This window comes from Monopterus albus, unplaced genomic scaffold, assembly GCF_001952655.1.
Source record: "Monopterus albus unplaced genomic scaffold, M_albus_1.0 scaffold141.1, whole genome shotgun sequence".
In the NCBI taxonomy this organism is placed as follows: Eukaryota; Metazoa; Chordata; class Actinopteri; order Synbranchiformes; family Synbranchidae; genus Monopterus; species Monopterus albus.
The window spans coordinates 1,563,759-1,576,886 of NW_018128021.1; the positions used below are offsets into that span (position 1 = coordinate 1,563,759).

Here is a 13,128-nt window from a genome sequence, read left to right on the forward strand (position 1 = left end):
CCTGCTGAAGATCTCGCGGTGCCTCCTGCACCAGCAAAATACAACATCCCCAACCCAGACATTTACCGCCAGCGCCAGCCGTCCTTCTCCATGCAGGGCCGGACTAAGAGGCCCAATTATTCTTCTGTCATTCCCGGTCCGGGCACATACAGCCCAGAGAAATTTTATCTGCATCTCCCCAAATCCCCAGGCTTCAGTATGGGTATCAGACACACTGAGTTCGTGACTCCACTTGTGGTGCATATAGCTGACTGACTATTCTGCAGATTCATTTCAAATGCATAATTTTTATTAAAACATTAACACAATGTTACTTTAATGTCAATGTCCTCAAAGACAAATGACAACTAAATAATACATAAAACACTAAAAGTTAAAGTTTTGGTGGAATTGGAGATTGTGAACTGTACAGATAATAAATATTATTCGTTATAAATTAAACATAATATCAGCAACTCTTGCTTCCAACAAAAAAATTTCGGTATGTGAGGGAGTCTCTATGGCTTTGTCCTTGGTATGGTGATTTTTATAGGTGAGCTCCAGTTGCTGCACTTGCCCAGACCTAGCAGCTCTTTTGCACACACCTGGAACAGGTAGGCCCTCCCTGGGGTCAGCCCCTTCAGCTCCACACTGGTGCTCTCAAAAGGACCCAACTGGAGGAGAAAGTATATGATTGCAATTATTCTAATGAATTCAACATCTTGAGGTTAAAAATAAACACATTGCATTGATTTAACGCTTAAACATATTGTATCAGCTCTATGAGGACAAAGTGCTTTAATATCAATATTAATTTGCTTGTGGGTGTCGCACATTCTAAAAACACCAGCCAAAGGAATTTTTGACAACCTGTGATCTAAATGTTGCTCTTATTATTTATTACTTTAACCCTTTAAGATTTGTTATCAAGGCATAAACAAATACAAAGATCACAGCTCTTAGTTGATGGGAATTTCTGAAATTTTCTGACAATAAATAGCTTGATGTTGCCTAAAAAGTTCAAATAATTTCAAAGTTCCCCATGTGGTATCAAAGGTTTTAAACCACAGTTTTGTTCTTACTGTATTTTCAGCCAGTATTGTGTTATGTCAGGGCGAAAATGATTCTTACATTGACAGATTTTGGGATGCCCCTGTTTTCCCACTGGTACCGTATCTGGTATTTCAGGGGGAAGATCTGCAGGTCAGCCCAGGTAGGAGGAGGAGACCACTCCACCAGCAAGTTTCTGATATTATGAGGGGAAACCCGGATGTTTACAGGAGGATCTGGTTTCACTAGAAAATGAAAGCAAGGCAGAAAAGAATATTAAATAAAGTCTCAGGTCTTCTTACAGTTTATACAATATTTAAATGTCAAGCTAAGTTGTGAAATGATATTTCTATCACTATATTCAACACCTTCTGCATATTTTTAATCAGAATAATATATATTTTCAGTTCTCACCTATATCCTCCAACATAAAACTTGCTAGGTGGGAGCTACTTCCAGCAGAATACACTGCAGTCACATTGATGATATAGTCGGTAAGAAGCTTCAGGCTGGGCAGCTGACAGTGCCAGAGCTGAAAAAGACACAGGATAATGTGATATCTGTAGATTGTGTATTTCATGTCAAGTACATGCTAATTTTACTTAATCATAACATGATACTTTATTTATTTGGTGGGAGGAACAATAGAAAAACACAATAAAACAGATAGGATGGATGCTGAGGAGCTGTATACACATACCCAGAAGAACTCCCACTACAATCAGTGTATAACTGATAGAAACCAAGCACAATGGTGCTTTTTTAAAATCTTACTGAAAGACTGTTCACCTCAGACTCACATAGCTTTAACAGTAAGTGTGGATAGATTTTTCCAAAACTCTCTGACCAGCTTGGAAATGGAAATCAGAGTTTTAGATTCAACATTATGCCATAACACACTAACAGATGTGACCATTTCTTATTGTGACATTCCTTATTAATAAGCAATGTTTGCTGCTAAAGGTAAATAAACATAGTGTACCTGTTCAGAGGACGATGATGAGATCAGAGAAGCGGATGAAGAGTTAGGTGGGATGATATGGCAGTCCTCGGTGACTCCTTGTCTGTGCCTCTCACTTGATAAACACACATTTACAGACATTTACCAGTGAGCTTCTTAATGGCACATGACAACTGAGTATGGAGGAGAACAGGCGTTTTTATCATTAGATGTACCTGTACGTGGCGATGTAGTGTGATGGTGGAGAGTGGGAGGACTCGGAGGGCCAGGAACAGAGAGTCAAGTTTGGGTAGCTGGCACACCAGCAATGTACAGTGGGAGTGGGGGGATGAGCTGGTGGACAAAATGCATTTAGTCAAATAATATGCAACATTAGCAGAGCATAAAATACAATAAATATCCACCCATCCACTACCTATACCGCCCCTTTACTTATAGAGTACTGTTCAAGCAAGATTAAAAAAACTGCACATAAGGGGCATTACAACAACAGCACTGTATAAATAAATCATATTAGAAAATGTTCTTATAACTTCAGGAGACGTTACATCGACTTAAATTCATTTCCTCATCACCGTAAAATGTAGTAATTTACATTCTGGGGACTCGCTTTTTGTCCCCATAAGGACGTTGAATCCCCGCAGTGTGACCGTGTAGGCAGATTTATGTCCCCACAACATGAATACTACCGGAACACATACACACCACAAACTAAAAATTATGATCAAATGTTCTCTCAGATTGGTACTCACAGCTTAATGTTGCTGTTGCTCTCATCAGGTCCAGTGCGTGGCCTCCAAGGACACACAAGATGAAAGTTACAGTCACACTGCCAAACACTGCAGCCATCAGTCTTTCAGTTATTATCACCTAATTTCAGAAAAACAGCCAACTGACAACTGTTCCTGTGTGGCTAAGTAGCAGCTGTTATAAACAGCCGTGGTCAGAATGAAAGCGGAACAACAAATATGTTGTATCACAGGAAAACCTCCTTTAGGAAAAAACCCGCCGTAAAGTTTCATTTCGTCATATACAAAACATTTGTCCCATTTGCTTTAATGTTTGTCCCATTTAATGCTTTACAGTGGATATAAAAAGTCTACACACCCCTGTTAAAATGCCAGGTTTCTGTGATGTAAAAAAACGAGACCAAGATAAATAATTCCAGAACTTTAGCCACCTTTAATGTGACCTATAACTTGTACAACTCAATTGAAAACAAACTGAAATCTGTTTTTCAGTGGGACTGCCCTCTAGTGCACGCACTGTTCAGTAGCATAGCACTTCATAGTTTACATGCAGTAACCCTGTGAATTAACATGGTTCACACCTAAATAAGGGTTTGAGCTTTCTGTTGTGTCCAGTTCTGTGTCTCTGCTCCCTGCAGATCAATACATTCACAGTCCAACCTATCAGACATTTTCTTGATTGTCTCTGTGAGGCCACGACAGCTTCTTGGCACTCCATCCAGAGGTGGAACCACTGTGGAGGCTCCAGCCCGCTGCAGGAGCTCCATTCCTATGTATACTAATACTGTGAAGTCCCTGACTGGAGGTCCACAGGGAGGTGAAGGCTTTGTTGATCCAGCTGTTTTTGGCTTCATGGAGATCGTTGACCAGGAGTCCCTGCTGGTGCTCCAGCTCCTGAAGGAGGATGACACATAACAGAACTTTTGCTTTAAAACTAATTAGTTTGTATCTTTATCCTAGTCAAGACTTACAGTACAAAGCTCTTGTTAATTCATAAGTGAGGACATATCTCCAGTAGGTCTCTTAGGTTTCTTAATTATGTGTTTTATGTGTAAATCATTTGCTAGTGTAGATACAATCTGATTAAAATACACATTTGCATATATTTTAGTGTGTAAGTCAAGTAAATGAATGTAGAAAGAAGATTCAATTAACTAAAAACACAACAAAAATAAAGACAATCAAAGGCATAAAAAAGAATAATTATGCAGAAAGGCATAAAACTACAGGTGTTTTGCACAGAAAGCTAATGAATAAAAATGTACATCTTTACAAGCTAAAGAAAAGTGTATAAGAGTATGATTAGCTGCTGTGGCCGACCTAGATACTGAACGCTCAGTGTATTTGTAATTCGACAGAGTACACATTGTTCATGTTTCTATGATTTTATGCATCTTACCTGGATTTTGCACTTAGCTTCAACCATCTGGAGTTTGGTTTGGGCCAGCTCCTGTTCCACCTCCTTGATCTGAGCCCTGAGCGCCTCCTCCTCCTGCTCCTCCCTCCTTCGCGCTGCCTCTGTGGGTCCTTTGCTGTCCTCATGCTGGCTTTGTTCAGCCATACCTTGGCCTTCAGCCATCAGAGGGTTCTGATCTGCAGCTGATGGTTCGTCTGTTTCCATAGTGTGTTGACAGCGAGAGCAAGCCTTCACTGCACTCTGAGTAAACGGTGAAGCAGAGCAACAGGGCAAAATATTCAGCAACTGAAGACCACTGATGTTGTAAGTGATCGTTACTGAGAAAGTGAAGGAACTGAGGTGTTTACCATTTTTTAAAAGGGTTGAAAAAAATGTATACTACAACATGGTGTTCAAAACAAGTGTATGGAGGAAGAGCTCCAGCGGGCGAGCTCGCTCCTCACCTTGAGTAAATCTAACTCTTCTCTGTGGGCGGCCTGCTGCCTCTCCAGACGGTTTGTCAGCTGAGAGCAGATCTGAGAAAAAGCATTAGGTAAAACATCAGTGGGTTCTTTATTAAAACAGCTTCCTAATTCCAAGTATTCTGTTTTTTTTTAATTTTCTGGTTCTAATCACACTATTACCTATTACCTGTTTGTAATCTGCAATGATGCCTGACGACCTTCTGAGTCCCTGATCGGTTTTCTCCAGCTCTCTTCGAAGCACTTCCTTTATCTATAAGAACAGAAGAAATCCTTTACTCATGCACACCTGTGATAACATATCAACAGCTAAGGTGCTCTCATCAGACATATATAATCTCTTACCGCTGCAGTTTCCTCTTCCTTCTCCCTGTTCTCCTCTTCTGCAGCCTGCAGTCGATGTCTAGTCTGTAGAAGGTCTTTGGTGAGTTTGTCTACTCTGTCCTCCACCTGTCAACAGAACGTAAATAGCATTATGTTCAACAAACACTTTCAGTTAGAAATAAACATTTCTTTCATATGACCAAACAAATAAATTAAGCTTTTCTCCGTGTGCCTCTGCCCAGTCCACATGGACTGACAAGACACCAGAAATAACTATAAACCAGATCTAGAGTGCAACACTTTCAAACAATATTATAAAGGCTCCAAAAAAGAATAATAATAAAAAAATAAAAATGAATAAAAATCTGATTTTTATAAGTCACTTAATTGTATATGACTGGAGAAAAAATAATTAAAAAGTCCATCTTGCCTCCTTTTCAATGTGCTGTGCTCAAAACTTAAAAACAACTGGTCAAATTTCTGTCAGACCGTTTCATAAAAAGAGCCCTTTTTATTTGTAATGATCAGGGCTAATCATACCTTGTCCAGAGCTTTCCTCAGCGTGACCTTGCTGGTGTTCAGCCTGTGGGCCAGGTTATCATTCTCCTGCTCCAGACGAAGGCTGGCCTCCTGAAGCCGCTGGTTTTCCTTCTGCAAAGCCAGATATCAAACCCCAACATTCAGAAAGCTAGGAATGAAAAATGGAGTGCTGTAGTTTTAAGGCAGCAGAGTTTTTTTTATCAGTTAAAAATACTTAATGCATTTATTTCTGAAGAAAGTCAAAGACTTCTGACCAGGCATTTGCCCAACGGGTCTTCTTCTTCATCATCATCCATTATTTGAAGCCGGCTTTCCTTCACTTTAATTTTCTTTGTCGGGACCTGTGGGGGAATAGACAAGGCTAATTAAATACAGGGAAAACTGTCATATTTGACTGAGCTGAAGAAAGCTATCTCCTCCAAACAAATCTGATCCCGGATGCTGGATGAGCGTGACAAATCAAGAACATGCCCTCAAAAAGAGATCTGGATAGGGATAAGACTGAGATAAGACAGCATCATGAGCACATGGGGAAATGATAAGCCCGGATGCATGAAGGAATAAAAGTGGATAGGAGGGGTTTTTTTAAAGCATGAAATGGCAATTTTTATATCATGGATATCCAAAGTGAACAATCAGTCTGGTTGTGCTTGTAGCTGCCAGCCAGTATGGGACATATTGAACACACAAGGCTTTAGGATTAATTTTATTTCTGTTTTTTGAATTTGTCTAACTCTGATTTCCAATTTACTGGAAACCCTACAAATTCAAGTTCTGTATCTGCAAGAGCTTTTGGTGCTTTGCAGTGACGCCAAATTTGTTATTCTCAGTGTGTTCAGGCAAATGAAAGATTGTGTTTTATCTAGCGTAGGAACATTATAGAATCATATCATGGTTTGGAATCTAATAAATTGCTAGTTAATGTTGAAACTGTGGTTTAGTTAGGAATAAAATCAAAGTGTGATCCTGTATAATTGATGGAATCCATGCAACAGTGAGTCTTACTGTGAACGTAGGTCCCGTTTCTGCCACCAGACAGGCCAGGATCTCCTGCTCGCTCATCTGTTCCATAATGTGAGCGTCATATGCCATCATTGTGGACACCTCCTCCATCATCTTGTCCAAAATATGCAGCCCCAGGAACTGCTCCCAATCACACAGACACCAACACTGGCAGCCTCTATGAATGAGAAGCCTCCACCAGCAGTCTCAACACACACTCTCAGTCCTGAATAACAATACTGTCTCTTGAGAGAAACAGAGTTCAGAGTGATCAAGTTATCTTGTTTTCACTTGCAGTAATGCAGGCAAGCAGTCAGTCCAGCATGTGGATACAAACAGGAACCATTAGAATGAAGTCTTCCTGACACAAGGAGGCTTGAAGTCCAAAGGTGAATAACACAGAAAGCCAGCCAAGCAGGGAAACTGTGACTAAGCTCACAAACCTTGGCACTCAGAGCCACATACACACAGTGGCAGGTGAAGGAGTGTGTCTTATAGGTGTATAGACAGTAACAGGTTCACCAGGGTTTATATCAGACCTGTGATTGTGTGCAACAGCCTGTGTCTAACAGCCTTAGGCACACCCACTACAGTGCTCACCTTTCTTATCACGTCACTCATGCACACACAAACAACACCTTCCTATGATCCCCACCTCTGAAATGAATCAGGTCAAGTGATAATGAGCTCCTATAATGATTTGTCTTGTTGTCATACTGTACACTTTCATTTTCATCAGTTTTCCTATATTCCGTTTCTTCACACTCTTATCCTAGCTGGCGCAGATGCTGTGTGAACCTGTCAGACTGCAGACTTAACACTGCGGGTGTGCTAGGGTGGAGCAGAAGATGTGTTATTTGTGATATGTCACCCCAGGGTGTTGGCGTGACACAAGCCTATCGTTCTATTATTGTCGTATGGGGAGCGGCTTGACAGGACAGCAAACAGGTCTAGCAGGTAACGCAGCAGGTAATGCTATAGAACAGCAAAGCATGAATACAGAATAAAGCAGCAGCACCTCTGCCCGTACTGTAAATCACACACTTTCTCTCCCCATATTTTCATTTTCAGCTCCACATCATGATACAGTTTCTCCTAAATTTTCCCTCATTTAAAAAAAATTTTTTTGTCTTCTTTTCCCAACAGATGAGTTTCTTTTTGTTTCTTTTCTCACTTCCCTTTCTTCAAGCTTCCACATGTAGCTACTGTACTTCTGTCTGACTTTACTCAGTTTGTTCCTTTTTTTAGCACGCTCTGTTGTGTGTGGCTGCTTTTGAAACTAGAATTTCAACATCCTGTGTATCAACTGTCTGAGTCATTGTATGAGAAAATAAACCAAAAAAAGTCCATCCAGATTATATAAACATTTATTTGTCAAAAAAGGGACATTTTGTGAAACACGGGGGATATTCTCTTTTGTACATGATATCAGAGTCTATGAATAATCTACTTTCATATATAAAGACTGAAAAATACAATTTTTAACAATCAGAACAAGAAGAATTTATCTAAAAATAAAAAGTGAAAAGGTTGGTTGTCATACAGCTGTGATACAACTGGTCAGCACAGAACTGGTGATACTAAAACTAAACCTTCACCAAACTGTAGGGACTGTATTTTTTAAATATCAGCAATGTAGCAGTGAACACCAATGCTAAGTTTAATTGAACAAAAAGGTAGTTATATATATGTAAATTGACATACTGCTAGACAACAAACACCTAAACCCTGGCTAAACTACAATACTTTTTAAAAATATATACTGTAGATTCAGGTGTATACTGTGGAATAACACTGCATTTGTACTGCACTGTATAGCAGATATAATGGCTTGTACTGTAGATACTAAAATCTGACTTTCAGGATGAACAAAATATGGTATGTGATCCCATCACCTTCTTTCTAAAACATCGGTATAGTCCATGTCAATCTGTAAACATGAAAATTCATCAAATTATATGGAAGACGTTGCCAAACAAACCTTATTTTAGTAGAATAGTTTCATTGCAGAAGAAGAAACATGGAGGAAATTCACAGAGATAACCGAGACTAAAGTGGTGACAGTGGAGGTTCAGCATTTTGTAACCAGACGTATCGTGGTGTTAAGATCAAGCTGCGATGGACTACAGCTCACACCTGCCACCGCAATGTGTTTAACTTTCACCTCACACTTCACATTTGACTTCATTGGTGCTACAATAAGTGACAAAAAATACAGATAGTAAGAAAAAAGGATTTCTATTTGGAACGTGCCTTGGGTATTCAGACTTAAATCTAATCTAAGGTGTTATTATTCCACTGTGTTTTGAAGGTTTCTCATACTAAACCCAGTAATAATTAATGATCGACAGTTTGTATTGTGTAAGTATCGTGTGTTATTTTCTGAATATTGATCTGCTATTTATGGATAACAGCAAGTGAAGCAAGTGCGATAAATGATTATTTGGTTTCTGAGGCTATACTTTTAAAAGAATTGCCTAATATGTTCCCTATTTGGAACTAATTATAAAAAAGTAATTTGACTGTGCTAAATTTCACCTCTAATTAAGCTTTTCAGTCTGTGTTAGCACGTCAGCTGAACATGTAAGACCAGGCACGCAAACAATACAGTTCAATATACTGCAAACGGAGGAGAATGTTTCCAAAAATAAATGATTATTAATGATTTATTTGGGTTTAAACTGAGTATTTCTTTCAACTGAATGTTTCCTTTGGTTAAAACTACACATCCCCAATGAACTGAATGGGAAAGTGTGTCCAAAGTAGTTGCGTATAGAAAGCTTCATGGGAAACTGCTTAGAAATTATTCAAAAATACAAACCAAGGCAAAATTGACCTTATTTTTTTCTGACCAACAATTTTGCATTTATGATTCAAATATCTATATTATTTGTGTTAATGCAAAACCAGAGCACATGAGTTGTTTAAAACTACTTTTCATGGGAAAAAGCATTTCGTATTTCATATGCTTTTACTGGTTAATGTATAGTTGATATTTGCTTATAATGTGAATCCCTTGCACCTAAATAGGAAAAATGATTTAGCTGTGTTTCAGTGGCTGCTTTATGTTGACATTATACTACATGTGTTGTTTTGTGTCTCTGACTTTATCAACCCACCTTCATTTAGATTGGATCACATATATGATCCAATGACCAAAATGCATTTTAGCAGCACTTCTGTGTGACACAAACTGTTGTATGCTGCTGTCTGAAGCTCCACAGCGGCTGCTCAGTGAATGTGCTGCCCAGACATGGGCTCTGTCAGTGGGCTCAGTTTATGGGTCACTCCCCTGGATGAATGAGTCTGGGTAAAACTGTGGCGGCTGGCTGAAGGGTGCATTTTCAGTAATGTGGTACGTGAGACTAATTGCGCTGTAATCCATCCCCTGAACTAAGTTTCAAACAAAAAGGCTTGTGCTGGATGTGTAAGTGACAGATGTGTATATGAATATCAGTAAACGTTTTCTGTATGTTTGTGTGTGTCTTCATGGTGCAGTAGAGATCAGACCTGGGTGCTGTAGGACCGCAGCAGCGGAGGAAACATGTCCGTGGGACTGTAGTAACTCAAAGCAGAGGAGCCCTGTGGGTTGGCAGACAAGGGTAGAGAGACAGATTGGTTCTTGTAGTAGGTGTGGAAGCCCAGTCGCTCCCCTCCGTTACACATATCGTCTGCATGTCCAGAACGGTGGGGATAGGGCGAACAGGTGGGGCAGCGGTTGTGGTGAGAACCTGTGTCCAGCTGATCCAGTGAGATTGGGGTGATGGCTCTGCCGTCCATGGCAAGGGCGTTGCAGGTATTGCACGGAAAGTGAGAGAGAGGGTCCGCTCCTCTCCCAGAGCCCATGTCCACCTCAGAGTCATTCTTCCTACAGCAGTAATACTACAGATGGTGGATAAGAAAGGGTCAGTAGGTGTACCTAATAAAACGGTCAGTGAATATATAAATACACAAAAAAAGCATTTTGAAACACACTGTACTGTAATGTTACTAAACTAAAAAGATCCATCTCAATAATATATTAAAGGTGCAGTGTGTAGATTTATTTGCAGAAATGGGCAGTAGCATGTATCATTATGTTTTCATTAAAGCGTAAACACCAGAAAAAAAGTTACATTTTTTAAAGTTTAAAATAACCCTTTTATATCTATATAGAAGCGGGTCCCCTATCATGGAGGCTGCCATGATGAGCCACCATGTATTTGATCCTGTTTTCACGTTTTCAGGTTGAAATAGCAACTTGGATTTGGAGACAAAGAAGAAGTAATGTTAGAAACAAGAGGAAGCATTGTTGTGAGTTTAAGAACTCTAATTTATAGAAATGGAGGATCATAATTCTACTGTAATGCAAGAAAATAAAAGACCATATGAATCCCATCATGGCCTTTCCTAGATGGAAATCCTTGATGAGGGGACAAATGTTTCCAGAATGATGCTGGAGTTGCTGGTTTTCTGCTGGACAGGTAACTTATTCTAAAGGTTAACCTAAATGTAAGGTTTTGTTTGATACTTTTAGCTGGAACACAGCCAGTGCTGGATAACTCACTGCAGTCAAGTGAGATGCTATTAGAATTTGTTTGGGCAAGTCAGCTGCACTTTTTTTCTGAGTGCACAAATTGTCCTACATTTATGGTAATCGCTGTGAGGGCTGTTTAACATGATGTATAAACGCTGCAATCTGCAACCTCACCACTAAATATCACACACTGCACCTTTAAAATGACAAAAAACAAACAAAAGACAGTATTTTAAAATGACTGAACTGAAGTTAAATATATTGAAAACTTAAAAAAAAACCTTTTTAAAAACTTAGTGTGTACATGTAACAGGACTGGAACCAGTTCATTTTATAATCCTATCTTCATTTCATACATTTCAACCTCCAAAGCACAAAAAAGAAGGTTTGTATACTTAAATCAATGAGATGTTTCCTATGTAGCTTGATTTTTGTCTTTAGTTGAGCACATTGTTCTTTACTCTATACACTTCAAACTCCCCCTGAAATTCACTGAGGTCAGTTATTTTCATTAAGTCATCTAGCTAAAGATTTATATTCCAAAGGTTTTAAAATCCTTTGGCTAAAAAAAAAGTCTCTTTTTAAATGGCAAATTCATGCGTACGCAGTGACACCTGGTACCTGGAGTCTACAGTAACAGAGCACTGCTACAATGCACAGCAGTATCACTCCAGCAAGAATTCCTCCGGTTATGACAATAGTTCCCGCTGACATCCGACCAGCTCTCCATCAAACCCTCCAGAGTAGGAAAGCAGAAGAGAGAAGGGAAGATGGAGACAGACAGAGAGAGACTCCACAGTAAATGAGCCTATATGACATCTGGATTTCATGAAGGAGCAGTAATGTTTGAGCTGTTAGCAAAGATGGACACTTACATTAGATGCAGAGATGGAGGAGTGTGGGAAGGTAGCAAACCATGACAGTCCTGTGGAGCATTGCCCTCAAATCCACCTCTCACTGGAACTACTGCAGAAACACAGCACTGCAGTTAATGATTGTTTTCATTATTGATCAGTCTATTGTACCAGCCCTTACTGTGATGTACTTCAAAGTACTCAATTACCTTGATAAACAGCCAAACAATCCAGAAGTATTTTATTTACAATGATATGAAAGGGACAAAAACAAATCCTCACATTTGAGAAACTGGAGCTAACTGAGTTTCTTTTTTTTTACATAATGAATGACTTAAAACTGAACTGATCACAAAAAGGATAAACCTTTGTTCAACTTGTTTTAGCACTAAAGTAATATCACACATGCTGTTTCAGATGGCTTGGAATATGGTCCCACGATAAAATCCAAATATAGAGACATACATTGCACATGATAAGATTCACAAGAGTAATTTTAAAAGCAACAGTTGTGAAGTGTGACTGAACTTCAACAGGACCACTTTGGATGAGAAACAGACACTTGGGACAGAGCTGAACTAGCAAATGCAGCACTGCCTGATGTGCACTCCAGCCATATGGCCAGTATATTATACGTATGTGCGGCTACAGACACAGCATGCTAAATCGGATCTGAATGTGCATCTCTCCTTTCATTTAGGTTTACTGTGACTGATTCAAAAACACCACATTGCATAGATAATTGTCATCATGTAATCTCCTGGATTGGTTTCATAATGATATAGATATTAAGATACATAAGTAAAGATGTATTTACCGCATCATTCAAAAAAAAAAAAAAATACAGGCAATTATTTATCCTTAAAAGCACAAGTCAGGAAAGTATGGCGATTTATACACATACAGTCAAGCTGTTGGCTTTATAAACTCGTCCACTGTTTGCTCTGCACTGCAGGTACAGTGGGTACAGAAAGTATTCAGACCCCCTTAAATTTTTCACTCTGTTATATTGCAGCCATATGCTAAAATCATTTAAGTTCATTTTTTTCCTCATTAATGTACACACAGCACCCCATATTGACAGAAAAACACAGAATTTTTGACATTTTAGCAGATTTATTAAAAAAGAAAAACTGAAATATCACATGGTCATAAGTATTCAGACCCTTTGCTGTGACACTCATATATTTAACTTAGGTGCTGTCCATTTCTTCTGATCATCCCTGAGATGGTTCTACACCTTCATTTGAGTCCAGCTGTGTTTGATTATACTGA

General features: G+C 39.2%; 3 protein-coding genes and 1 long non-coding RNA gene across 5 annotated transcripts in view; 1 reads left to right on the top strand and 3 right to left on the bottom strand.

The window, feature by feature from the left end:
- Positions 1 to 255, top strand: part of odf3l2a (outer dense fiber of sperm tails 3-like 2a) — a 4,604-nt gene extending 4,349 nt beyond the window's left edge. Inside the window, exon 6 of the mRNA XM_020614018.1 lies at positions 1 to 255. This exon is cut by the window's left edge and continues 1 nt beyond it. Coding sequence (XP_020469674.1) covers positions 1 to 255 — 255 coding nt within the window.
- A 136-nt stretch (positions 256 to 391) lies between these two features.
- Positions 392 to 2,892, bottom strand: ebi3 (Epstein-Barr virus induced 3). The gene is made up of 6 exons (XM_020614053.1): positions 2,743 to 2,892; positions 2,206 to 2,323; positions 2,012 to 2,105; positions 1,444 to 1,561; positions 1,111 to 1,274; positions 392 to 653 (listed from the first exon to the last, which is right to left on the bottom strand). Exons 1-6 carry the CDS (start codon positions 2,837 to 2,839, stop codon positions 498 to 500), a joined length of 747 nt encoding a protein of 248 aa, XP_020469709.1. The 5' UTR covers positions 2,840 to 2,892; the 3' UTR covers positions 392 to 497.
- Positions 2,893 to 3,254: 362 nt separating this feature from the next.
- Positions 3,255 to 7,633, bottom strand: LOC109968003 (rab GTPase-activating protein 1-like). The gene is made up of 8 exons (XM_020613968.1): positions 6,487 to 7,633; positions 5,736 to 5,822; positions 5,482 to 5,592; positions 4,963 to 5,067; positions 4,787 to 4,870; positions 4,600 to 4,671; positions 4,139 to 4,396; positions 3,255 to 3,633 (listed from the first exon to the last, which is right to left on the bottom strand). The coding sequence occupies exons 1-8, from the start codon at positions 6,595 to 6,597 to the stop codon at positions 3,403 to 3,405; spliced, it is 1,059 nt and encodes a 352-aa protein (XP_020469624.1). The 5' UTR covers positions 6,598 to 7,633; the 3' UTR covers positions 3,255 to 3,402.
- Positions 7,634 to 8,527: 894 nt separating this feature from the next.
- LOC109968004 (uncharacterized) overlaps positions 8,528 to 13,128 on the bottom strand; it is a 20,024-nt gene continuing 15,423 nt past the window's right edge. For both annotated transcript variants that reach the window (XR_002276028.1, XR_002276027.1), the window contains exons 3-5: positions 11,875 to 11,965; positions 11,621 to 11,735; positions 8,528 to 10,365 (exon numbers count right to left, since the gene is read on the bottom strand). This is a non-coding gene — a long non-coding RNA (uncharacterized LOC109968004). The remainder of the gene's footprint in view (positions 10,366 to 11,620; positions 11,736 to 11,874; positions 11,966 to 13,128) is intronic.

What these genes read in the sequence shown, in the direction of transcription:
- LOC109968003 (XM_020613968.1), bottom strand. Translation starts at nt 6,597, where the DNA reads ATGATGGAGGAGGTGTCCACAATGATGGCATATGACGCTCACATTATG. An exon ending in TCATTGCAGATTACAAACAG is followed by an intron (nt 4,672 to 4,786) that starts GTAATAGGTAAT and finishes GCTTTTTCTCAG; the next exon opens with ATCTGCTCTCAGCTGACAAA. An exon ending in AAGCTAAGTGCAAAATCCAG is followed by an intron (nt 3,634 to 4,138) that starts GTAAGATGCATA and finishes ATCCTCCTTCAG; the next exon opens with GAGCTGGAGCACCAGCAGGG.
- ebi3 (XM_020614053.1), bottom strand. Translation starts at nt 2,839, where the DNA reads ATGGCTGCAGTGTTTGGCAGTGTGACTGTAACTTTCATCTTGTGTGTC. An exon ending in TTTTATGTTGGAGGATATAG is followed by an intron (nt 1,275 to 1,443) that starts GTGAGAACTGAA and finishes TTCATTTTCTAG; the next exon opens with TGAAACCAGATCCTCCTGTA. An exon ending in GCATCCCAAAATCTGTCAAT is followed by an intron (nt 654 to 1,110) that starts GTAAGAATCATT and finishes TTTCTCCTCCAG; the next exon opens with TTGGGTCCTTTTGAGAGCAC.